This window comes from Triturus cristatus, chromosome 5_2, assembly GCF_964204655.1.
Source record: "Triturus cristatus chromosome 5_2, aTriCri1.1, whole genome shotgun sequence".
In the NCBI taxonomy this organism is placed as follows: domain Eukaryota; kingdom Metazoa; phylum Chordata; class Amphibia; order Caudata; family Salamandridae; genus Triturus; species Triturus cristatus.
This window is the reverse complement of record NC_140588.1, coordinates 469770913-469798079: the sequence shown is the minus strand read 5'-3', so window position 1 is coordinate 469798079 and position 27167 is coordinate 469770913. Positions and strand designations below refer to the sequence as shown.

The 27167-nt window shown below is 42.5% G+C and overlaps 1 protein-coding gene across 1 annotated transcript in view; it reads left to right on the top strand.

Annotated features, from left to right (window-relative positions):
• POU6F2 (POU class 6 homeobox 2) overlaps positions 1-14783 on the top strand; it is an 884429-nt gene extending 869646 nt beyond the window's left edge. Inside the window, exon 9 of the mRNA XM_085607439.1 lies at positions 9774-14783. Coding sequence (XP_085463565.1) covers positions 9774-10278 — 505 coding nt within the window. The 3' untranslated portion in view covers positions 10279-14783. The remainder of the gene's footprint in view (positions 1-9773) is intronic.
• The last annotated feature ends 12384 nt before the right edge of the window (positions 14784-27167 follow it).

Sequence of the window (27167 nt, the reverse complement as noted above, 5' to 3'; positions counted from 1 at the left end):
GTCTTGGCGGCTAGGCAGGAGAAAGAGCTCTTGCTTTGGCAGGTGCATGGTGTCTGAGAGAAGGAGAGAGAGGCGGAGAGCGGGGGTCTGGAGGGCTAGTGGAAGTTCAAACGGTGGTTGATGTAGGCTGGTTCCTGATTATGCAGGGCCCTGTCGGCGTGGGTCAGCATCTTGAATTGGCTCCTCTTATGGACAGAGAGCCAGTGGCGTTTCCTGAGGCATTGGGTGAGGTGGGTCCCTCTGGGGAAACCGAGGACGAGTCTGCCTGCTGAGTTCTGTATGGTCTGTAGTCTCTTCAGTAGGTGCGAGGTGATTCCTACATAAATTAGAGGCTTTAAGTTTGCTACCTTTTTGAAAATGTGTTGACTGACTGCATCTCCCTCATAAATCTGAGCATACTAGAAAAGTCCTGCAACTTTTTGTTTTCATTACAATTCTCATTCAACCATCAGTGGTTTGACAATGGACCAGAGCTTTTATAAATCCATGTAGGGTCGGCATTCTCACAACCACCTCGTGTCAACTCTTGAGCTAAGATAGCGGTGAGCATGTTGAGTATGTTGGAATACCAAATAGGTTGCTTTAGGATTTTGTTTGCTAGTAGTTAGTAAAGATCTTTTACAATAGGTCCCCCAACCATATACTCTCAACTCTAACTGAGAGTGGCGGCATTACCTCTCTTGAGTATTGCGACTATCCTTTATCATAATTGCCGCAAGTAGCTCGTACAGCGATCTTCACCGCTCGCGAGCGCGTCCCAGCTACGCAAAGCAAGAAGCAAATGTTCTAACTTCCATTTGCTAAATTGATGCCCCAGCATGAATCTTTTATCACTAGACTGAAGTGAAAATTATACCGCCTCTGACCTAAAATGGATGAAAGATAATGCCGTCTCGACTGATTTAGAGCGGATCTTGGATAAAGTAGTAAGACGTAAATGCGGCGTATGCAAGTATGCATGTTACACTAATGCCATGCTTATGCATGAGCTAGCAGGCCCACTTAGGGAAGAGCTGTTTCCTCCTGGGCCCTGGCTCGGGGTCTCCTCCGTCAAGGAGAGGCAAGCTACCAGCTCGGAACTCATTCAAGTGGATTTTGTTCTTAGAGATCCTGGAAACGCTCTGTCTTTTTATCCACTCTTTATATTTTTAATGTATTCCCTACGGAAGCGGAGTGTACTTTTCCTGCAGTTTAAGACTAAACTTATAAATAACATCAGTATGGGGCAGTGAGCTGGCAGCTCGCATTTTTCTCGACGGTTTTCCATAAAACCCATTGATTGTTGTATAATACAAAGAGCTCCCGTCCTTCGGTCTCCCCTACTGTTTTTTCTTATAAGTGCCGCGCAGTAGAAAATAACCTTTATCCGGTCTATACAAGGAGGCCACTGCTGTGAAATTTGTTTCAAGACGTGTATATCGTTACACCAAACACCAGGTAGCCAGCATCAACAAGCGGACGGAGCAGCATTGATATGTAGGCTTTTGTGCCCTGTTGCAAAGCTCTCTGTTTACCTTCTGCAGCTCAACCCCACTGAAAGCTGCAACGTTTATTGAGGCCAGCTGCAGCTGTTTCCTTCTTTTTTCCCCCAGGCTATATTTGCGTTGGATTATATAGACTGATATAGTTTTCTTCATTTTCGGTATCCTCATTTTGCATATCGAACTTTGAGTATTTTTTATCCTCACATTTGTTTTCACTTCCTTGTTATCCCTGCAGAATTCAGTATCTGTGAGGGCACCACAGACAGGGCGTATTTTTTTCCCTTTGCGTTTTTCCTGAAAGGAGGCAAAATGTCTGGATACATTTTTGGTGTTCAAACACGGATTCCTGCATGTTGCTCTGCATTGACTTACAACTTAAAGATGATCACTCGTCCTGACCCGGAATAATTGATGCTGTTGGAATTGGTGGTGTCCATGGGGTGAATACTAGGCCTTTTATCGGATCGATCCTCTCATAATTGGCCCCTGAGTGGGTAAGTGAATCCTTTTATGTGACTCAGGGAATGTGCTACAAACCGAGAGTGAGATTTTATTCATGCGTCAGCTTTTATATAGTACTTGAAACGGTATCAATCAGGCAATGTGAAACCACATACAGGGAGATACAATGGAAAACGGCAGAAGAGCCCTTCCATCAGTGCCCATCACATGTTTAACCATCCCCAACAACATGCTTTCATGCAGGATACATAATGCCTTCCTAGTCAGTTCCTTCTAAGAGCTCAGGGTTTCAAGGCCCACCGTGCTCTTTCTGAGCAGAGTCGTCTCCACTTTCCACCATGGGCGGCCACAAGTGGACAACAATTCAAAAAAACATTTTTTTTTCTTTTAATGTTGAAAGATTAAAGACCTGGGGGAAAAGTAAAAAGGTTTGTTTATTCAGGCTTATCACAGGGTGGAAGCTAATGGGTGAGACATATACACTCAAGGGCACGCTCACACGGTCATTAGTCACAGGAAGGCAGCACCGTAAGGGCACCACATCAGATCGCAACAAATAGCCAGAAAATACTAGAAACATTGCCTGTTTGTTAAGGACAAGGAATGCACCATTGGCAAAATTCTACTCTTCAAATCTTTGCACCATTTATGCATTGAGCATCATATTCCGACTCTCTCCCCCTAGCCAGGTGTAACATTCAAGCACCTGCCCTGGTACCATTGGATCTTTCGGCTATCTTCAGCCATGGGGGAATCCCTTGATGGGATTGGGATTTTGGTGTCCGTGCAAAAGTCATTGTGTCTACCTCACTTCACACTCTTACTTAGGGCCCTATTACGACTTGGGCTATTGGACCGCCACAGGATCGCCGGCGATCAGGCAACTCAACCAGCCCTTACTGGGATCCTATTGCCTCTGGGCATGGGATTGCATGCAGGGGGGCACATGTTGTGCCCCCTGTATTTTTGCATCCACTGTCCCTCTGTTCCTGCATTGAAAGAAATGCACAACACTGTGCATTTCTTTCCGTGCAGAACCAGGCTGCGGTGGTCTCATAGCAGTGCATTTCTAAGGAACACCTATGTGCCTCAGATGCGCACCGCTGTGGCGCTGTCGCGGCAGGATTAACTTGTAATCCGGCGGGTGGTCTGACTACAGGTTTGTCGGACTTGCATTGGGGCGCTGGTGTGGAAGCCTGCTGCAAGACCTCCAAACTCGTAATAAGGCCCTAGGTATCAATTTACTTCCACATGCGATTTCAGTATATACCTTCGTCCTGCATCCACTGATCTGTCATCCCTGGTGCTTTGTTCACCTGCTTAAACTATGTGTACATCGCACTGGACACTCACTGTGTGTTCGCCTTTTTTCACACGCTGTCTCCATCTTCCTGTAAACCCTGCATGTTCCACCGTCTTCTACACATCCATTTTGCTTAACTCCTATCAAACTTTCCCTCTTTATCACTTCTTCCACACACCCTTTCATATCCACCTCGCACCACACTTTGCCATACTACGTCCAACTCTGTGCACACTTTCAATGTGTCCACCTCCCTCAACACTCTCTTTGTGGCCACCTTCCTCCCCTTTCCCTCGAAGTTGTCTTTCCACATTCTTCTTCTTTTTGCACCTTCCGCTAAATTTGTACCATCCTGTTGCTCTACACTTTCTATGTCCATCTCCCTACACTGTCTCACTTTGTGTCAACCTTCCTCTTCACTCTATATTCCTTCCCTGTACTGTCCTGCAATGCATCACCTACCTCCAGTACACTCACCTTTAATATAGCCACTATGCATACGCCTCACCGTGCAGAGAGGCTCTTTGGCACCATGCTCCCTGGAATTGTTTGTTTTTGAGGGATCGTGGTAGACAGTGACTGTCATTATATCCCAGAGACAGGGTAAATGAGGGTGTGGAGAAGGTATCCATGACAGGAGCAACAAAGGTCACTGGTAGGAGTGAAGAAGAAGCCAATGAAAGGGTATTGGTGGCAATGTACCGAAAAAACTCCAGTCAGTGGCTTAGGGTGTACAGTGTATGGCACAGTACTTGAGAGATGGAGGGGGTGGGATAACACCTGAACTGTCAGTGTATGAGTGAAAGTGTGACTAGACAGATGCATTGTGAATCAGTGTCATACAAAATGAGGCTTCGGATTAGAGACACATCCGTGGTATGGGTACAATGGAAATGTTTAAAGACCAGTTGAATGCTTGACATAGTTTGCTCATGGTTGTGCCATATAGTCCAAGCAAATATACATGAAGTAAAGACCAATTTTCACACCTAACCATGTTTGCTTAATGTGCCGATCTACAGGCTGGTCATCAGACAACTCTCACTGTCTCCAGGCATGCAATGACCTAATACTGCCCTATATATTGTACACCGTGTGGGACTAGTCCCCAAATGAATCCCTTGAAACGGTGCCACCCCCCCATAAGAATGAATGACTTCTCCCAACCTGCTTCCAAAGCAGTCAACTTTCCAAACAAATATTATTCAAAATACGTGACCTGATAAAACTGTGCATTTGTTATGCATTGAACTGCTTCCCACACGGTGCATCCTAAATTCCCTTGTAATCTCCAGTGAAAGAAACACGTGGGGGCGATGGGCAGGTGGTGAAATACACACATGCGCATAGCCCTGTCAGGAAAGTCGGACCCACAATAGTACTGCATAGACCCACAGAGTCATTAGGCATTCATCATTTGTTCCCTCGAATTGGTTCTAGGTGAGAATCTGTATTTCCGCCACGCTGTTTGTCCAGGCTCCCCCTCTGCGTGCCTACAGAATGGTCGCTGCTTGATACTGACAATTGAGCGGAAGGCACCGGATCATTAGAAAAGCCAACACTTCCTATCCGTACACTTTGCAAAGCCTTCCTTCAAACATGGAGTTTGACTTCGCCAAGCAATCAGCTGTCCCTGTGATGAACAGCGGAATGCAGGGCAGTCCCGCTCTGCAGTGCGCTGTCCTTCAGCATCACTAAAATATCTGAATGAGGAAATAGGGTTGCAGTGCGTCTTGAAAGGGCCACAGATTAAACAACTAAGCCCCTTGCACCGCCGGTACGTCACGTTTTCCTATATTAAAAAATGACGCACCAGCGGCACAAGGAGCTTGCAAATAAGCCCCTATATCCCACAAACTGAGATGCAGAGAACATTGAAATGAGGCCCACAAACACGTTTTTTCCCAAAAACATTTTTCTTGATATCACAAAGTAAGTGGTGGCCCGCTGCGCAACACAGGTACAAGACACATCACCTTATGTAGCATGACAACAGAGCAGTAAAGCAACAATGCAGAGAAACACGGTATAATAACACTGAGCTGTACACCAAGACCTGAGCCTCTCATACCACTTGTGAACTGAGTGTGTCAAGGCCGCGTAGGTGTGTATCTCCGAAAGTGGACCATGGCCTGTCTGTGCATGGGTTCCAATGTATGCCCCTAATCGTGGCCCATTCCTTCCAGATTATATAGTGTTTTCTGGGGGCATCCCTTTGCCAAGCAAATCAGGCTCTCCAGTCCCATACGATAATCCATACCATTAGCCCATGACTCTGTGGGGGTGCTGTGTCCTTCCAGACTCTTGCAATATCCCTTTTGGCAATAATCAAACCCAGTCATAGTAACGTAATTTAGTATCGAGTACCCCCTAATTCGCAAGTGACATGTAAAAGAAAGAGTTTGGGGTCACAGGGGATATTCCAGCCCAGCACACCCTCCAACCATCCCAGAACCCCATTCCAGAAGTGAGAGTGTGCTGGGCAAACTCAGAATGTGTGGGGTATATCTCCTTGTGGGTCATCACACCTCAGACATTTCCCCATGGCTATTAGGCCCATGGGTTGTTTCTGTGCTGTGGTGAGGTAAACCCGGTGGAGCAACTTCAGCTGTATCAGTCTAAATACGGATGCTATTACCGCCTCTCTAGGGAAGCTAACACACTTTTAACATGTTACAAAGACAACATTCTATTGTATTGTATTCTGTTCTATTATAGTATTTCCATAGCTCCTGCCACCCCTATGTGTGACGCTGAAGTGCTTATTCCCATGCAATAGCAAGCTGCACCTTCTAGGTGTGTGGCTGGATGGATGTTGTTTTTGCCCTTCTGAATAGTTTACCAAGGAACAGGCCATTAGATATTGACATGCAGTTTACTTGAGAGGAAAGGGTGAGATTCTTGAAGACTTGTCTGAGGTTTTCAGCTTAGTAGATAATATCTTAGTGCCAGGAATTGTTTAGAATGCTTCAAACTACTTCCAATGCACACGTTGTGTGAAGGATATCTGCTTTTATTGATATATTGTAGAATCCTTTTCACGATAGGCGGTTGAAGGTGGTGAGGGATGTGAGTTTGTTGGTGTCCACATTTGTGGTAGTTCTGTCTTGAGTAGGAGGAGTAGTACTTGTTTTGTCTTTTAGATAGTTTTCTATCTTTTCCAGTTCTGAGATCATATCCATGGAGATTTTGTTGCAGAAGGCTTGTGACCATGGGACCTTTGTGTTTTGGCACACTGGATTGCAGGCTTCTACTAGAATCTTTTAGAATTCCTTTGAAGGCAGTTAATATTATTTATACGTGTACAGTAGTGTTGCCTTTGTGTGGTTCTGAACCAGAACTACAAAAAGGAAACACTACTGTACAAGCATAAATAGAGATAGCCAGTTTGTAGGCTCTGTAACCGTGACACAGTATGAATTTGTCGTTTTCATCCCCTGATTTCCTCCACTTGAGCTGTAGGATGCTGGTTGTGTTTTCATTCTTCTGTTCTTATCATTATTCCAAGTGTCTTCCTCTTGAGATTAACCCTGATAGTGGGCTTCAGTGGTATCTTGTTGTCCAGTGCACTGGTGGGTACATTTTAAGGTGGCATATCGATTGGTGTCGTTTTGAGGTTGGAGTTAAGAGATACATTTTTTTCATTGCCTGTATGTGAAGTTATTGTTTATGGGTTATGTTGTCTTGGAGGCGCTGTTGTAAAACAGTATGTTGATCTTGAATGTATTAATGGGGTAGTCACTCTAGATGACTGGGAAACTGTCAATCACCGTTGCTCATCCTAGGGGGGAAATATGATGTTCGCGTTATGACAGGGGAAGCGAGTTGACCCATATATGATTTGTTAGATGTTGAAAGTCTCAAGATTGGCCGTGACTGCAGCGGTTTTTATTAAATCCATTTTGTCAAGTGAAGAGTTGAGGTCTTCTAAGATGTATAGGTTGGGTGGTTTAGTTGCACCCTATAATGTTATTTTCACTGTTTCACCTGTCTCTGCACCTTATAGTTTATTCCTGGTAATTTATCCCTTTGCTGTAATGATATAACAAAGCTGTATCCCACAGCCCCTAGATATTTGGGACCTGAAAAATAATTTACATTCCAAGCATGTTCTTTCATGCACAAATAATACATGAAATCTCTTCCACATTAGCCCTGAGAGAAATATACTTTACCCAAGTGAAATATTGCGTAATTCCGAACTGTTTGTGTTTGCAATTTTTGCGTCATTTTTTCCCTCTTGGTTATGCTTTTTTGCGTATATTTTCACAGCAGGAAACTTGTTCGAGCAGAAAATATCTCACAGTTACTGTGAAAGTGAGGCCTCGAGGCAATTTCTGCTTGAGGCAGCCTTCCTCTGGTATATTGTATGATTTTGGGGTGTACTGTATGCTGTTGTGTACTGTTTTCACGCATACTCCCAAAAAATGCATTTCATATAATATGCATAATTTTCATGAACATTACATGTATTATGCAGGGTAAATAAACGGTCAGCTTTGCGAAGGAAATAAATTCTCAGTTTCGTCCAACTCTGCCTCATACTTCAATTAAATGAAATACTAGATGAACTGTCCCAAATCCCCACAGAATTGCCACTTGTCTGATTCAGTAAAATCTGTTTGAAATAATTAATTCATACATGACTATTTGACGAGAACTGTGTTTGAATAGCATAAAATATTTCATAATCTTAAATTGGTTTTTCACCAATCCTTAACGGCACCTCACTGGGGCCATCTGGGGTGTGGTGGTGAGGGGGGAATGAAAAAGAAAAAAAAACACTTACCTTATTTTCTTTCTGTCTGGAGTCTGGCAGCAGAAAGCACCCGAGCTCCCAGGCTCCCCTAAACCAACTACAGCACTGCGCTGCAGCGTTGTGATTGGTCTGAGCGCCGTGGTTTGGCGCTCAGGCGGGGAATGGGAACCTGGGCATGTTCGCCACGGCGTTCAGGCAGGGAATGGGAACCTGGGCTTGTTCTCCACGGCGTTCAGGCAGGGAATGGGAACCTGGGCATGTTCTCCACCCAGGCTGTAATGTAGCCTAGGTGAAGAACATGCAAAGTGCGCATGACTGTTTGGCCGGCCAATCAGTCATTGCTCACTCACAGAGTGTGCCCACTACTGCTCCCTTGCTCTGAGAGCAGAGCAGAGCAGCTCTTCCCCACACCAGGAAACGGAAAACTAAAATGATAATAACACTGGTTATTATCATTTTAGTTTTCCTTTGAGTACTTCTCGCAGAGCAGTGGGGCGACGCTCCTACGCCTTAGCAGAGAAGCCACCACTACATCTAAAAGTCAGTGGTAAATGATAAAACACTATCATGGCCCTCATAATGAATGGCCCCTTAAAATGACCTTATTTCTTCATCCTAGAATTACTCTCACTAGAGAGATCAGTGTAATTCCGGAGCGCGAAAATAGCAGGGAATGCAAGATTTTGGGAAATAAAAATTAAAATGCCTCCACACCAGTTTAGTCTCCCTGCCCCAGGAGTTTCACACACATTATCGCCTGCTAAAAGCAGCTGAAATCTCTGCGCAAAACATATAATTTATCATTTCAATGGGCCCGGAAACTCACAATTGCTATTAATGGGCCACTGTTAATGAGGGTTAAGTTGGCAAGATGGGTTAGAATAGCTGATCCATGCCAGAATCTTAGGATAACCACTGAGAATGTAAAAGATTTCCATTTGTGTTCACTGCATTTCAATTTACGTATTCTGCATTCCCTGGAAATGTTACATGGGTCGGACCAACTTGGACCGACTTTGACACCACGGCTTTACAAATTCCAAAAGTACACCACATTTTAGTTTATTATTGTGTTGGAAACTTAGGTAAAGCACTGCAAACCATTTTATGGTAGTCTCAGGACACTTTGGGTCAGATACATAAAAAAGTCCAGATTGAGTCAGGATGAGCTAATCAGCCAACATTAGTATATAATTAGCTGATGTAATGCATTTTCCATACATGGTAATAAATAAAAGTGGTAAAGCCTTAAAGGAGTCAGAAGAAGAGTCCTGGGGGCAGGCGGTAGCTGGTTTTAAGCGCTTAAATGCAGGCCAGGGTCGAAGCAGGAGACAATGCTGGCATAAGTGGATAAGTGAATATAGGTCCTAAAGTTTGTAGGTATTACATTGTATATGTGCATGAATGTTTTGTTTTAACATTGTGTGAGTACAGACACATCAGTAAAATTGTTTGTTTTATAATAAACACAGATTATGAGCTTCCCATTTCTTAACTTCTAATGTCTCTGTTGGTAGTTCTCTATGATTGTGTGTCTGTGTGTACATGTTTGTGTATGTGCATGTGCAATCTTGAGTTCACTGCATATGGGTGGGTGTGTGGGGGGGGTCTGTGAAAGCCAGTTTTGACTAAAATATTCCTACTGTAGCTGACAGTTTTCATAATCCATGTAACTTACCTCTGCCAGTCAAGTAGTCAGGTAGGCAGGAAGGTCCCACCTGGCAGAGCATTGGTGTAAGACTCTTCTTTCTCAATTTTCCCTTAGACACACCATCCTGAGAAGCCACTTTTTCCTACCACAGGAAGCCCAAGAGAACACTATAGCTAACAGTCTGACAGCCAAACTGAACCCTGGCCTTTTGTATCCTGCCAGGTTTGAAAAGCTGGACATCACCCCTAAAAGTGCCCAGAAGATAAAGCCGGTGCTTGAGCGGTGGATGGCCGAGGCTGAGGCCCGCCATCGGGCAGGCATGCAGAACCTGACCGAGTTTATTGGGAGTGAGCCATCCAAAAAGCGCAAGAGGCGCACCTCATTCACACCGCAGGCCCTAGAGATCCTCAACGCCCACTTTGAGAAGAACACGCATCCCTCAGGGCAAGAAATGACAGAGATCGCAGAGAAACTGAACTACGACCGGGAAGTGGTCAGAGTTTGGTTCTGTAACAAGAGGCAGGCCCTGAAGAACACCATTAAACGTTTGAAACAACATGAGCCCAACTCGGCCATACCAATGGATCAGCTAACAGACTCAATGGAAGATAACCCCTAAAACTGTTTCACTCTTCGGACTGTACGAGAAAGCTCACGTTTCCACCCTTGTAAGTAAAAGACTAAGTGAATCACGAGATTGGCGGAACAATTTTTATTGCCAGTGTCTATGAAACTTTTCTAAATGCACAGCACTCGGTGTTTGTGTGCGTGTGGTAGAAGTAGTTACAAGAGGATAACAAAAAGAAAATACAAAACACAGGAAAAGAAAAATGAACTTTTATAAACGGACTCAAAGTAAACCAAATAACTGTACATTTTTTGTGAAGTATTACAATGTGAACACGTTTAAACAAAGCAAAACTTGTATCTGTCATATGAGAATACCAGCCTGCCACCTGGAGTAACCATTGTAGACTCTGAGGTGGCAAGTGTTGATTCACTATGATAACTTTGAACCAAAGGCAGAGTCATGCATTGCAAACTTGATTGTCCGTCTTCTCTTTTCTGAGTGTAAATGGTATGGTAGCATTTCTATATTTGTACTTTTCAAAAAGATATGAAACATTCTCGTTATGGCTTTTCTTTCCTCAAACTGTCTCTGATTGGAACTGGTTCTTGTAGGCTCCATTACCCAGCTCTCACCATCTGACTTGTCACATGCTAGGTACCACTCTTTTTATTATCAGATAGACTATACTGATCCCTGTGGTTCTGTGCCAAAAAGAAGCTTTTTATTGCTGTTGTGAATTTTTTAATTCAAAATTTAGATGAGCCGTTTGTTATTTTTGTTTTGCCTTCGCCTTCCCGGGCTGTTTCTTCTGTCTCATCTACGACACATTTTGAATTTTTGAAAGCAAGGTAAATTTCATAAGGATTTGCAGACATCTTTGCAAACATTCAACAGAAGACCAGGAAAATGGTGAGTTTGCTCTTTTGGGTTTCCCTGAGTCATGGCACATTGAAAATGTCAAAGATATCAACCGCTATAGTCAGGTGGTCTTGAGCATTGAAGGTGTGAATCACAAAAACACGGCTTTATGATATGAATTAGCGTTATTGCTTCAGATCACTTGCTTCTTAAAGTTCTACTATGAAGCAATGTCTCTCCAAAGTATTATAGCCAAAGATGCCTCTTTAAGGTCCAATGCAGAATAAAATGAAGAATTCAATTCATCTCAGCCAGAAACATTTCTGACCAAATTACGATTTTGTTTCTCCAGATGTTGGACTGGTGCTTTTAATAGGACAGTAGAACAGATTCTGTAGGTTGAGCATGCATTGTATCACTTAATGTGTTATGTCAACTGGCTAACAATGAAGAACAAGAAATGGAAGTGTATTGAATCTGGTACACAGATGGTAGATCAGAGCCGGCAGTATTGTGATCGGTTTCCGTCAGCGAATCAGAATTGGAAATTGATGTAATGATGCTGGCTTCAGTCTGTAATGCTGGGCGCCTCTCCTGCCTCTCTCTTAGGACCCAAAACAGCTGTGTAGGGGAAATGGTAGAGAGAAAAATGTGCTCTTGGTGAGAATGAAATGGCTTGTCTTCCTACAGCATCAATTGTATAACCTAAGCCCATGAGGTCAAGTGAGAATGGTCCACATCTAGACTCAAGACGACAGTCATTATCCACCATTTGACCATATTCCTTTAGGTTATACTCTCATTCTCTTTAGGATATGACCTCAAGAAGGAGGAAATTCTTCATGTGAAATCATTAACTCAGCTTTTTCTCCACAATTGAAGCTACCATCACAGGTCACAATATTTTATTACAGTTTTATACATTTTGTGGTGTTTTTTAAAATTATTTACAGGGTACCCATTTTAGAAACACGTTCTTCCACTGTACATTGTGCCATGGAGCCTACCAAAGGTCCCTCCACTTTTAGCAAATCCAGCGTCACAGACAGAAAAACAACTAACTCAATTTCTAACAGCTTTGGATTGACTCACCTCTACAATAGTCACTGTGTCTTTCAGCATACCATATAATTGAATGCTCTTTAGGGCCAATTTCAAATAGATAGATTGTCGTAAATCACTGAAATACAATGTTGTACCTTTAAGAAATGGAAGCATGATGTAACTAAAAGGGAAAGGGTGTAGAACTGAAATCACAATGGAGAAGTAGAAACTTTATGACCACTTTACGTACACCAATCTGGACAGAGACTTAATCGCTGACAGACGTTTTTTTTAGTATACTGTGAGTGTTTTCTTTGTCAATGGTCTGAAAGTATATTGGGAAGTCTAGAGAGACCAAAATATAGAGGGGTGATAGTACATGAAAGAGACAATATGTGCGATAATTATAGTTGTAAATGATAATGCATGAGTAAACATTAGGGCTCAGAAATGATATTCCAGTGGGCTGCAGTGCCACAAAATGTGACAAGATGCTGAGTAGTCGTGTTAAGCCCCTGAGAGCCATTTTTACATTGCGACTGTGAATGGCTGACCAAGCTTCATAATCTTTATAGTTAAATGTTACGGTGACTTATGAAAATAGCCTTTCCCACCGTTTCTTCAACAAAAGAAAATATACATCATATTTGGTCATCAGAATTCACTCCCCACACATCTTTCCAACCTTTCAGGAATTTCTAAATCTTTAAAGACTACCAATAATGTGAAATCTATCTGCCACCCTTCTAAACAGCTATTCTAGGGAAAATCCACCAAAGACTTGCCATTCTCTAAAAATAAGCAGACATTCCGCATCGCTGAACAGTAGGCATCAGCTACCACTGAGAATTATGAATCACTGGGTCATCTAAGACTGAAATTCACACGCTCTAAGTAGTTACCCAACACCTGACAAATTGTTGTTGATCTCTAAAGAGGCAACAACTAAGACTCACGGCAAGCTGATGGATAGCTGTCAATAAAAATTGAAACTTAGGGCATGATTTTGAGTTTGGCCAACGCGTACTCTGTCACAAATGTGATGGTCATCCCATCCGCTATTTTACAAGATTTATAGGATATAATTGACTTTAATAAGGTGAACGGCCTATCTGTCATGTTTGTGACACCATGGCCTATTTGCCAAAAATCTGAATCAGGCCCATCATTTCCCCCCTCCAGCCCCGACTCAATGGCTTACTGCTAAGAGTCACTCTTACATAGGCATTTGTTTTTTATTTGTGAGTGATTCCCCAGAAAATTGGGAATAACCCACTATTTAACATTACTCATTATTGCATTATCCATTTTTAGCTTCACCTGATACTGAGAATCTATCAAGGTCACCTGCCAAGAACAGGTCCAGCCAGGCACAAACAATACACCCCACTTGGAAAATCCTGCATGCATTGATCCTTTTTAATTGCGGCTACTTACGTTATTTCATCAAATGTCTTTACAAGAAAAGACCCATGAACTCAACAGTACAAGGTGTGGCGAGATCTGGCAAGGTGTGGGATAAGGTGTGCAGATACAATCGACAGCCATCTAACGCACGCGTCCCTGAGTTATATCAGTACCTACACAATTACAGGGCTATAGTAAGGCTACAGAAAGGATTGAGGTTTGGGTAAAGAACTATTTCAGTCGTTATACAGGACATGCTGGTCCCTAAGCACGGTTTCACATACCACCATATCCAACAGTAGGGTTTGTTTTCAGTAAGATTGCTTTGGACATCAGAAGAACAATACATGCATAATCTTCGTTCACCTCACGTTGCCATTGAAGTGGAGACCAGGAACGGCAAAAAGAGCCAAAAACTTACAAGTAGAGGCGTTGTTAAAAACTCAAGCTATAACCAAAAAGTAATATATCGAATGCCTTTGCTCATTTTCTCAATGCTGGACCAAAGCTCAATGTTTGTAGGAATATGCACATTGTATAGATATGGCTAAAAGTTGCTGACAATCTCGCAATACTAAACTGTTACTATAAAAGCTAAAATGCAAAAAAAATGTAAAGGACTGTCAATCATTGTTTTACCTCAGCACTCGACTTCTCCCCAATTAATAGCCGACATCTCAAACAGGACACACGAAGAGGAGGAAACGGCTATCCATCTCAATGCTTGGCTGTAAAAAAACAAAAAAAACAAAGATCTGTATCGTCAACATTTTGTAATGATCTGCTTTTATTATTTGTCACGTGGTTTGCTTGATTCCAATTTGAGATTTCGTGTGGCACTTGTGCTAAATTATTGTTATAAAAATGATTTTTACTTTTTGTCCCCTGTGGGACAGCAACAGGAGGGTCACCAGGGTCAGCGATAAAGCACTGCGAAGAGTGGTGCTGCTTTTTCCATACATGAAGCATGCAGCCGGGAGGATGGCTGGACAAAAACAAAGTATGCTCCATGCTACAACACCATATACAAAACAAAGAAGAGAGTCAGCGGGGAGAACTCATGACCAGATGCCCAGATGGATGTTTCATTCAAACCCCCGCACTGCTCTGACATTGAAACCAAAGCTGATTTACCTGCACAGGTTGCTTTACATTTTATAGACTGGAAAAAACTGTACTCTATCTAGAGCAATATCTGTATGGTCAGTAAAAGCTGCACTTTGTGTATTTCTTAACAGCTTCAGATCTGTCACTTTTAATTTGTACCATAAAAACAATAAAGAATTGTTTGACATGAGAGAACGTCTGGACCGTCTTGCACTTGCGTCAGGTGTCCTGCGGTTCCTGCAGTTTTTCCTTTATTTGTCTCTAGAGTGGATATCAGGTTTGATTGATCCTCCCCAAACCCTTTTGTCTTTTATGGGATGTCCTACTTAGGTGGATTAGACATGAGTCAATGGTGCTCAATTAAGTACAGAACCAGGAGAGTAGAAATTATATTGCAGCTATCTCAAAGAACCAAAATTCCACCAGCATCGGGTCCTACACTCTTACCTGTCGTAATGGTGTTTCTGCTGCTGCTCGTACTCTTCTACCATTTCTACATTGTGTCATCCACTATCCCTATAAGTACACAAGTCCTAATAATGGGCCTGAGCCAGTTCATGCATCCCATTGAATAACTCATTGTGTCTGATCCTCCCTGTGCCCTATGGTGGTGTAGTGTCACAAAATAAGAGACAGAGTGAGAACTAGGCCTTATTCACTTTGAAGCTTTGGCCTTTTTTGATGATTACTAAAGAGAGGATTGACTGGGATAACGATTCTAAAAAACCTTTGCTTCCTGGTAATTTAAAACATCAACGTATGTGATCCTTTGTCAGGTTACACCAAACTGGTGTGAAGGATCCAACAGAAGCGATCCTGTTTTTCATCTCTCACCACCCCCACTAAAGCCGACATATGGAGAAATTTGTGGACCAGTGGAAGAAGCAGGTAAAGGGAATAGGATATGAGAGGAAACAGAGACACAGCGCCATAACAATTGTCTCATCTGTTTGGCTTGTCAGTGAGATATGCGGAATGTAGTGAATTCCTACAAGTTAAAGAGATTTTAGAATTAAGAAATTTAGAAAGCCAAGCATAACTGTAATTGTTACTGGATATATCGAAGCACGTTCTCCGTGTAACCAACACTCTAAACCTCAATATAAAACTGGTAATTCCTGAAATATAAACATACAAAAAATAAATATCTCAAAGAAGCATGTGCAGTAGTATTTTTCTCTAAAATGTGTGTAAATACCTCAAGTTTCTCACTACACACTCTCTTGTGGAAAATGAGTTATGATTTCTACTTGACTTCTATTGAACTGTAAAATTACCATAACTTTTAACATCCTATTGTTCCCTAATCTTAGCAATCGTATATGTTTATTAGAACTCTAACACCTTGTGCATGACATCCATAAATACATATTCAATAATCCACCTAGAGTTCTCCCTCTTATTTTACAGAGTAATCTTAATAGAAATAAACCAGAGTTTTAACAATATAGAAAATGGTCAAGACAATATTTCAAAGCTCGTTCTCAGCAACAACACAACTTCAGGATACGTTTCTATAATCCAATTGTCCGTTAACAAAAAAAAAATATTTAGGAAGCAATGGGTCTCTGTGAGGCAATTCATAATCAATGTAGTGAGGTTCACTCTGCAGTAACATTGTAGCACGATTGCCTGGCACACAACACCGTGAACCACAAGGAGAGCTAAATCTGACAATAAAAGATGGCTGCCATCTTTCTATGACACATAATAGTTTGTGGCCTGATGGGAATTGTAGTTCAATTCCAGCATGCTCCTGTGTGGCATGTCTTCTGTGCGTTTGCAGCTTCAGTTCAAACTGTGCCTGTACTTTGCAATGTTAACCACCCAGGACTTGACTTTATGCACACCATTATGGAATCTGGGTAAATTAGAAACAAATACAATGGCTCAATAGGATTCCTTTATGATGTGTACACTATATACATATCCAACATATACCTACTGGTTAACCATTTCAACAATACATAATTAATTCACACATAGGCCACTCTTTGTCATGTTGTATTAGTGTATCATCATAATACTAAAGCAATTAGACATTAGTGCAGAAGGTAAGGTGCTCAGAACTGATAATTGCACAATTTTTATATGTAGGTGCGCATATGACACCAGGCCTGTCAAATCAACTAGTCCAGTAACAAAGTAAGAAAAAAATCATTATCTTTTTTCAAAAAAGTTAATGAATAACAACTCTGGTTTAATGTTGATGTTTCAACCGTATTAACGTATTGTCCGAATCAAATCATGAAAGGTGCCCTTCATCTAATAACCTGTAATGCCCTGTATCTAATAATAGCATTCGAAAAGAAGACCCTTGTAGGAAAGTGGATTATTAGTAGGTGGGTATTCGCCTTCAGCTAGTAATAATATCACAATCACTAATAGGTCCAGTCAATTCTCAATAAATTAATCCTTGCTCAACCCTTGGTAACTTGGCAATGAATAGTCAGGCTTAACTTAGGATACAGGTAAGTTGTAAAGTACTTGATATCACCAAAACAGTAAATAAGTAAAAGACAGAGCACAATCAAAATCCAACACCAATTTATAACACTAGAGAATATGTTCATCTTTAGAATGACACCAACACAACAAAAATCCAATGAAAGGAACCAGAGATATGTATTTTAAAAGCCACTCGCGGCTTTCTGGCCATGCTGGACCAGGACAAAAATCAAAATGTTAGGCCAACCACAATGGAGTGTGGGTCAGATAGGCTGAATGCTTGGTTCCAGTCAAAAGTTTACATTCGTACACAGTCTTTTTCTTAGAGCTTTTCTCTCGTCAACAGGCATGTCGCCAAGTCCCAGAGCTTCTTGGATCTCAAGTTCAATCCACGATGGCGGCCTGCTGCAACTCAATGCATCACTGAGTATCTGGAAGTCTTTGACCTCGATGTTGATGGTGAGGTGCTCCTGAGCCTTCAGTGGGACAAACCAGCAAGGTCAGGCTGATTCTCGAGTTGATGACAGTGGCCTGGCTCTCAACGTCAACCTGGTCTTCTTCTGGAGCTTTTTATCAAAACTTGTTAGAAAGTTCCCAAATTTTCAGAACTTCCTTTTGGTTGTTTCCTTTGTTTGGGAAAGTATCCAATGGCACCAGCTAAGAATTCAGAAGTTCTGGATTGCTTCTTGGAGGTCTGCAACACAATCTACCACAATGGACCTGGACAGTCCAGGAAAATCCTGTTGTAGCTGGTCAGCTGGAGTAGTCCTATCTTTGTCTTCTGCAGATGGTTTCTTTCTGCAGTTTTCTACCCGTTTTTGCTCAGGGAGTCCAATTCTTTTCCTTGAATCAGGCACAGTCCTTTCTTTGTGAAGCCTTGAGAGTACAGCAGGTGCAGTCCTTCTAAGTGCAAGGCTTCTGTGGTGCAGTCCGACGGTCCAGCAGGGCGGTCCTTCTTCAAATGTCCCAGGCAGTGATCTGAGGAGATCCTGCAGCTCTTCCATAGATTTTCTTGAGTTTGGGCTGTCAATAGGGATAAAGTTACCTCCCTCTGCTATGACCACGTCCTGCGAATTGTGGGACATTTTAGACCCAGAACTCACTGTTCTCCAAAAATCAAAATGGAGAAAATCTCTCCTTGAAAGGTGTGTCTGTGTAACCCAAACCACATGTGTAGCTATCAACTCAATACACTCCCCTTCCAGCCCTTCTCCCAATCTAATTATTGGGGCTCCCATCTGGCTGGGGATCATGGAAGTGTGGGCTGGCTTGGGTCTTACAACTGTATTCCTGCCTCTGAAGTCCAGCTTATCTCCCAGCCCCCTTTCTCTCCCTGGCTCCTCCACAAATCTCCTCCCATCAAATTGGCTGTATTATTTCAGCCCCAGACCTGTTCACACCTGCTCAGGCTGTCAAAAGCTAACCCATCAGAGGAGGCTGCTACAGGGCTGCTTTCGGTAACTGCAGGAAAGTTTCAAAACTAATTCCTGTAATAGTTAGAATAAACCCGAACTTGGCAAGATTTCGGATTTATTGTAACTATTATTTTGATACTTTGAATGACATTGCCATCAAGCTTTAAAGCAAAGATAGATTGTATTAAGTTTAGTAAAGCCTTCCCATGTTAGCCTATGGGGTAGCCGCACTAATAGAGGAAAACAACTTTATTTATATTGTCCCTGCTTTTTTATAACAGTGCACCCTACTATTGGGGTACCTAGAGCACAACAAAGAGGTGAGATATGTAATAAAAAGGTAGTTTTGGACTCTGGATGCACTTTTAATTCCAAAGTCGAATTTGGGCACAGTTATATTTGAAAACCAGCCTGCAAGGCAGTCCTACCTTTAAAATGACACCAGACACCACAGCAGTGCACACTTAGTGCATTGAGTCCACTGGATTCTCTAAACCTACCATATACTAGAGACTTACAGTTAGGTTGTCTTGGCCAATTAGAATTATACCAATTACCATATACGTTTAGAAGACAGAGCACTGGCCCTGTGCCTGGTTAACACCCAGGGCACTTTCAGAGTCATTAACCACCAGTATCTGTTACGAAATGGGGGTGATCAGGGCAAAAAGAATGACGTTACTACATCCTCACCGCCACAGATGGAAGGTGATGGGTAAATAACCTTCACCCGGGTAGTCCTCTTCACCTAAGTGGAAAAACCTGGAACGTCCATCTGCATTGACATGGGCAGTCCTAGATCTGTGCTCCACTGTAAAGCCATTCCCTGTAGGGAAATGGACCACCTCAACAACTTTTGGTTCTCCCCCCTCATTGCATGAACCATCTGAGAGGTCTGTGGTCCGTTTGAATACGGAAGTGAGTAACAAACAGATATGGCCTGAGACCACAGCAAAGAATTCCCTCTCAATGGCACTTCATCTTTGGTCTCTGGAGAATAGTCACTTACTAATGGAGGCAATTGGTTTCTCTTGGCCCTCTTCATTTACTTGTGCCAGTACCGTCCCAATCCCTTGTTCTAAAGCATCTGTCTGTACCACAAATCCTGATTGTAGTCAGCGGCCAGTAGCACTTGTCCTGAACACATAGCCTCCTTCAGAGTGTCAAAGGCCTTCTGACACTCTTGTGTTCAAATGACCTTTTTGGGCTGCGCTCCTTCATTGGAGGTGAGTTCTGTTAGAGGAGTCACAATGGTCCCATAGTTTATCACAAACCTCCTGTAGTACCTGATCAGGCCAAGAAAGGTCCTGACTTGTGTCTGGGTCTTAGGAGCTTCCCAATTCAAGATGGTCTGGATCTTGGGCTAGAAAGGTTTTACATGGCCTCCACCTACAAGCTGGCCCAGGGAAAACCACTGAACCTTGCCCTATCTGGCATTTGCTTGTCTTGGTAGTCAGACCAGCCTTCAGGGCCTGAAGCACTTCCTTCTTGTGGACCAAGTGCTCCTGTGAGGTAGAACTGAATACAGCTATTTCACCCAGATATTATGCACTGAAAGTTTCCAACTCAGACAGGACTCTGTTCACCAACCTTTGAAAGGTGGCAGGAGCATTCTTCAAGCCAAAGGGCATCACCTTGAACTGAAAGTGGCCCTATCGGGTGGAAAATGCTGGCCTCTCCTGTGCTCCTGGACTTAGGGCAATCTGCCAGCATCCTGAGGTCAAATCAAATGTACTCAGGTACCTTGCAGCCCCCAACCTGTCAATGAGCTCATCAGCACTAGGTATGGGATGAGCGTCAATCTTGTAGAATGCATTAAAACATCTACACAAAACCTCACTTCATTCTTTCCCCTTTGGGATTAGGCTTGGGTACCAGTACCACTGGATTGGCCCATTGTCTGTCAGAGGGCTCAATTGCCCCCAGCTGCAGCATCTTGGCTACCTTAGCCTTAATGCTGGCTTCGACCTGGTCAGACAACCTATACAACTTGTTTTTGACAGGCAGGCTGTCACCAGTGTCATCATCATGGACACACCAAGTGGTGAGTCCTGAGGACAGGGATAATACTCCAGCAAACAGCTCCAATACTTGTCAGCAGTCGTTTTACTGCTGGTCTGTCAACTTGGTAGAGAGTACTGCTTCCTCCACTGACCCATCTTGTGCATTGGTGGAGAGGAGGTCTGGCAGAGGATCACCCTCCTCTCCTTCATCTGTGACCATCAGTATGGCCGTGTCTGCCCTCTCTTGGTGGGGTTTCTGTCTGTTGACATGGAGTACCTTGTGGGGACTCCTGGGGATTCAAAGATCCACCAAGTAGGTGACTTCATCCTTTTTCTCCAGAATTAGGTAGGGCCCAGTTCACTTGTCCTGGAGGGCCCTGGGAACCACAGGATCCTACAGCCACACCAACTGTCCTGGATGATACTCAGGTATAGTAACCTTCTGGTCTTACCAAAGCTTGATAAGCTCTTAGCTAGCCTCCAGGTTGCGGTTTGCTCTCCTCATGTACTCTGCTGTGAGAACCGCAGGCCTAGCACATAATCCAGCACATCTTGTTTGGGCTCTTTGAGAGACTTCTCCTAAGCTTCTCTAGCCAAACACAATGGCCCTCTTACAGGATGGTCAAACAGTTACTCAAAGGAGCAAAAACCAACCCATTTCTAAGGCACCACTCTGTAAGAAAAAAGCAGGCATTGGAGGAGAACATACCTGAGCTTGTCAGATAAGCCCATGAACATGGCCTTCAGGGTGTTTTTGAATATTTCCACCAGACCATTGGTCTGGGGATGATGTGGGATGGGGAAAATGTAAGTAACATTACACAAATCCCACATCATCTTCAGATAGACTGACATAAAGTTAGCCCCCCCTGTCTGAGACCACCTCCTTCGGAAAGCCCACTCAGGGGAAGATGCCAAGTGAGCTATATTGCTTCTGGGTGTCTAGTGGCATAGTTTACTACCATCATGATATATCTGTTCCCAGAGGCAGTTGGCGAGTCTTGGGGACCAACAATGACAATCCCCACCCTCTCAAAGGTAGTGGTAATCACTGGCAGTGGTATCAAGGGAGCCTTTGGCTTTCCCACTGTCTTGCCACTGGCTGGACAGGTGGCACAAAAGCCACAAAACCCCTTTACCTTGGCAGACATAAGGGGCCAGAAAAAATGGTTGACTAGATAGTGGTGTAAGTTCTCGAAGGGACAATTGGCCAATATGTGCTCCTTCATGAAGAAATTGTTTAGCTCCTCATAGGTACTTACCTGGTCACCCTTTATCCAGCCCTCTAATGCCTTGACAGATAGGTCTACAAAGTCAACCTAGGATTGGGTAATGATTATTTTGATACTTTGAATGATATTGCTAGCTAGCTCCAAAGCAAAGATAGACTTATTAAGTTTAATAAAGCCTTCCCATGTTAGCCTGTGGGGCTAGCAGCACTACAATAGGGAAAAACAACGTTGACTTTTTTTCCCCTTCCAGGGCATATAGAACATCTTTTATATTTTCCCTGCTTTTTCTAACAATGCACCCTACCCTTGTTGCACCTAGGGAAGACGTTAGGGGTGACTTATATGTAATAAAAAGCTAATTTTGGACTTTGAAGTATATTTAATTCCAAAGTTGAATTTGGTTACAGTTTTATTTTAAAACCAGACTACAACCTAGGCCTGGCTTTAAAATGACACCACATAAGTGCATTAAGTCCACTGGGGTCTCTAAACCTAGATGCCCTACCATACAATAGGGACTTATAGGTTGGTTGGCTTGGCCAATTAGAATTATACCATTTACTATATACCGTAAGAGAACAGAGAACTGGCCCTGGGCTTGGTTAGCAGAGCCCCTCAATAAATGTCTACAGACCATTCAACTAGAAGAGAGTTCTTGGGACAAGACACAACACAACTCAGTTTTGAATCATTGAGTTGATCCGTGAACCAGGGTAATTGTTGCTGCCATCACAATGTGTAATCACATCATATAGAGCTGAAAAAATTATATAAAGACAATATCAGTTGGAGTAAAAGTTTTCCCTGATAAACAGTGTTTATCTCTGTGTTTATGTCTATTCTGGTTGGGCTCTTCCTCTCTCAATAATTGTAAAGAAGATATAGAATCTAGAGCTGGTGAAACTGTTCAGAGGAATCATCCATTGTCCAGAGGAACTATTCGTTTTGCAGAGGACACTAAATAAGTACATTAGACAAAAACGAAAGACACTTTAGCTGAGGAATGGCACATATCAATGCAGGGGGAGTTTCATTCTAGAAGAGGCGACGGGATTAAAGAAGGGCTCCAATAAAACTGCATCCAAATGGGAACTGAATTGTAGGCTCAATTTTATTAACTAACAGTCACAAAAACACTTATAATTAATTGTACTTCATAGTAACCCATAGCTGCATTCCAGAGTCTCATAGTAAGAGCCTTCCATTTTTCAAACTATGCCAGATCAACATCTTTTTCTGTGGAATCCTATCTCACATGCATACACTCTCTGAAAGAATGGATACTATTGTATCTCTATCACCTAGTAATCTAGTAGAGGAAGTCTCAATTGCACAGAAAATTGTGCCAGATCAACTTTGTTAGGTAGTCACAATGACATCTGGTCTAACTACTCTGCTGGAGCTGGTGGGAACGTCAGCCTCTTCCAGGCCATACTTCTACCCCCATACAATTCCATGTTGGGGTAGTCAGTTTGTGGGAAGGTCAATAAATTAATCAGTCATTTGTTGAGTGTGCCAAATCACTTGTGAGGGTCTCAAGGCGCTGGGGCTATTTGCTGCTGCGTGGAGATGGTTACTCAAACAGCCATGTCTTTAGGTCTTGTCTGAATTGTTGATGTAATTGTGCAGTCCTGAGATGCAGAGGGAGGTTATTCCAGGTTTTGGCTGTCAGGTGCAAGAAGGATCGTCCTCTGCTGTAGGCTCGGCAGATGTATGGGGTGTCTGTGATGGAGAGAGAGGCTGATCGGAGGAGTCTGCATGGTTGGTAGAAGGTTAATTAGCATTAACTACTTTATGTTATCTGCGCACCACAGCAGGGAGATGACAGTCTGGTGAATGAGTTAGCTCAAAATCATAGTAAACAAAATGGCATGAGAGCTGTTCTTTTCGTATTAACACCTCATAGTGACATCCAAGCCAAATGACAGTCATTTCATATGGCCGCCCATGTCTACCTTCAAAATGCTAGCATTGTATCTGTTACAAATAGAGTAAACCAAGATGTCAGACCTCCGTTCTAAGTCAGTGCACTGGTGCACAACACTCACGGTGTATATATGCAGAAATGGCCAGACACACATAGCACAAAAGCAAATATCACTGAACTAACCATCACCGTGGATCACTGCGCCCAGAAGACTAACCGTAAGTAAAGTACAAAACAGTGCCTGATTCTATGTTGTGTTTTACTGAATCCATTTCTCCTCTTTAGGTTTGTCCTCAATGAAAACTCAACACTCTCATTTGATGTAGACACCCCCACCCAAAGAACTCCCTAAGATGTGTGAGGGAAATCTGAAATGAAATGAAGAACTTTACCTAGTGAAGCGTGTGTACAAAATCAGCAGCTTCCCTTGAGTTCTCTGAAGCCCCTTCCACCTTCCAGGCTAAGACATACTGCAAAGACCTTGTGTATCCCTGATTTCATGAAAGGCCTCAGCATCATATTACTGGGAATCTTCCACTAGTAGTGGTGGAGCGGATTTGTGGATATGGACCCTTCGGGTTTAACCTGTACACATGTTTAACAGGATGGACTCTTCCTGTATTGGTGGGACCAAACGTAAAGCAGATGACCCCACTTCCTAAATGATCTTAAAAGGGCCCACAATTCGAGGCATAATCTTGGGGTGGGAGGCCAAAATACGAACATAAGTAATAGAGAACTAAACCTATCTCCCACTTGATACGCATAAGCCTTTCCTCTCTGCATGTCAAAGGCCTTCTTATAAAATGCCCTAGCATTGGTTATTTGAGATAAGGCCGATTTTTTTTATATAATGGAATTTCCGAAGTAAAAATGTGACTTAGAATACAATAGTAAGCGACAAGCTAGAGATGCCCTAAACCTATGTAAAAAATATAATCTTACAATGTGATTCAAAAAAGATGCTCCAGTTCAGGAGCAATGGATGGTTTGGTCAAAAATTCAAAATGTGCCAATTTTGTAAAGTAGTTAATGACCACCAGAAGAGTTGAATAACCTTGGGAGAGAGGAAGGTCTACATTTAAATTTTGTGTTTGGACTATAAATACAATTTGCTTGGGCTTTCAAGCCTTGCTTCATAGTTCTTTGATTTGTAAGAATTCATTTTTCACCGTTTATCTTTCTGTGAGTTTCTTGTACCTAATTGATGAACTTTTCATCGCTAGACTTTTGAATCTTTGGTGGAATGTCTAACACTGAGTTACAGTATGAGATAAAGCAAACACTTGTGTGATGATGCTGGAATAGAATGTTAAGGGTATGATGCAATGGAGTTATGGTATTCCAATGTTCTGACTGGAGCCAGTATCAGTGTAATGCTGGAGGTTGTCATGAAGACTGATACCAGTAAAGATCTCTATCTTTAAACTTGGAACTGGACTTATTTATTACAAATTGGCGACGAGGATGGGAACAAGCAAGCAACCTTCATCCCTGGAACGACACTGATGTAGAAATCAGTGCTAATGAGGCGATTTTAACGAACCTGACCTGAGCTGTTGAATTGGAAAAGAAGGAGGTAAACTGACGATTTTAACAAGCCTGAGCTAAGCTGTTGAATTGGAAAAGAAGAAGGTAAACTGACGATTTTACTGCATATTTGAACTGGAGCACTTGAGCAGTTGTTGTTAACCGCGTTACGGGATATGAGACAGTTAATAGTTTGGTAATGTTTTGTAAGCGTGCCTCGAATGATGAACAAGCCGGTGTAAGGAAGTTTGGAGCACGGTAATTGGAAGTACTCGATTCCTTAAAAGTAATTAAACAAAGTGCGTGTTGACAGTGCGCGTGTAGGAGGATTAGCGCGACTCAAGCTGTGCCTTCGAAAGTAAACACATGCGCGCGAGTCAAGCTGTGTCTTCGAAAGTAAACACATGCGCGAGTTAATGCAGCGCGTGTTGACAATATCCTCGGTGAAGGAACTCAATGAAGATTAGCGCGAGTCAAGCCGCGTCTTCAAAGATAAACACAGCGCGAGTTAGCGCAGCGCGTGTTGAAGGAGCTCAACGCATGGCAACAGTGCGCGCGCGTTAAGGAATTCATACCACGATTCAAGCAATTAAATAATTACCTGCTCTGTTACTAAGGTCAAAGATCGGCGGAATCTCGGATAAGCTGGAAACAACAACGCTGGTACGAACAAGGAACTTGTAGATTCGTGGAAACAGCAGAAGGACTAACAGTAAAAGCCAGATATATGGAAAACTGAAAAAGGACTTGCGTGCAAATTGCTAAGAGGAAAGAAAACTGAATTTCACGTTGCAGTGTATACAGTGACTACCATGATTGATTGTTTTAGTTAATTATTTTAATTAATTGTTTTAATTAATTGTTTTAATTAATTATTTCAGTCAATTGTTTTAGTTATATTTTATTCCTATTCATACTTAGAAAATGTCTGATGATTCAATGTCAGCTCCACCAAAATTTTTGCCGGTGCCTGGTGATCCCATTATTCCATGGAAAAGATGGAAAAATATTTTTTTCACTTATTTATTGGCCATTGGTGGAGATAAATATGGGCCTGTTAGGAGGCAAGCCATATTATTACATCATTTGGGTGTTGAAGGGAGGCGCATTTATGATGATTTGCCAGAAATTTCTCTGGGGATGGGTGATGGGCAGCCGGTAAACATTTATGAAATGTCATTGCAAATGCTAGAGAAACACTTCTTGCCAAAAATTAACGTTGTGTTTGAAAGACATAGGTTTTTTTCTAGAGGACAAAAGTCTGATGAGGGCGTTGTATCTTATGTAGCGACTCTTCGAGGGTTAGCTGTCACGTGTGAATTTGGAATATTGTGTGATTCGTTAATAAGAGATCAAATAGTCAGATGCACGAATAATAAGAAGGTTAGAGAAAAGTTGCTATCAAAGAATCCTACTTTAGAAGAGGCTATCCAGATCGCTAGAAGCATGGAAGATACAGACCATTGGATCAGAGAGATAGATAGTGAAAAAAAAAATTCAGATACTCCGTCAACAGTGATGGTGAAAGAAATAGCAGCTGAGGTAAAAGACATAAAAAAAGATGTTAAGAAAACAATATATAAGGGGTATGGAAGCACATCGATTAAACAGGTAGAGCGAAGGCCAATAATCTGCTACAGGTGTGGATGTCCTGGGCATATAAGTTCAAGCTTTGCATGTGGTGCCAGGAATGCTACGTGCAGGTCTTGTGGAAAGAGGGGTCATTTGGCTAAGGCCTGTAGGTCCAGAGGGAATGTTCCGACAACAAGTGTGAAAGAAATAGAAAATGAGGAAGAAAATTGTGGAGAGATATTTTTAACTGTTGATGGAATTGAACTGGGAGATCGCCAGTTGATAGAGGCAGGCGAGAAAGATAATGTAGATGTGATTTTGAAAGTCAGTAATAATCCGATGAACTTAAAAATGGAAAGCACAGGAAAACTGGAAAAGCCACATTGTGAAATTA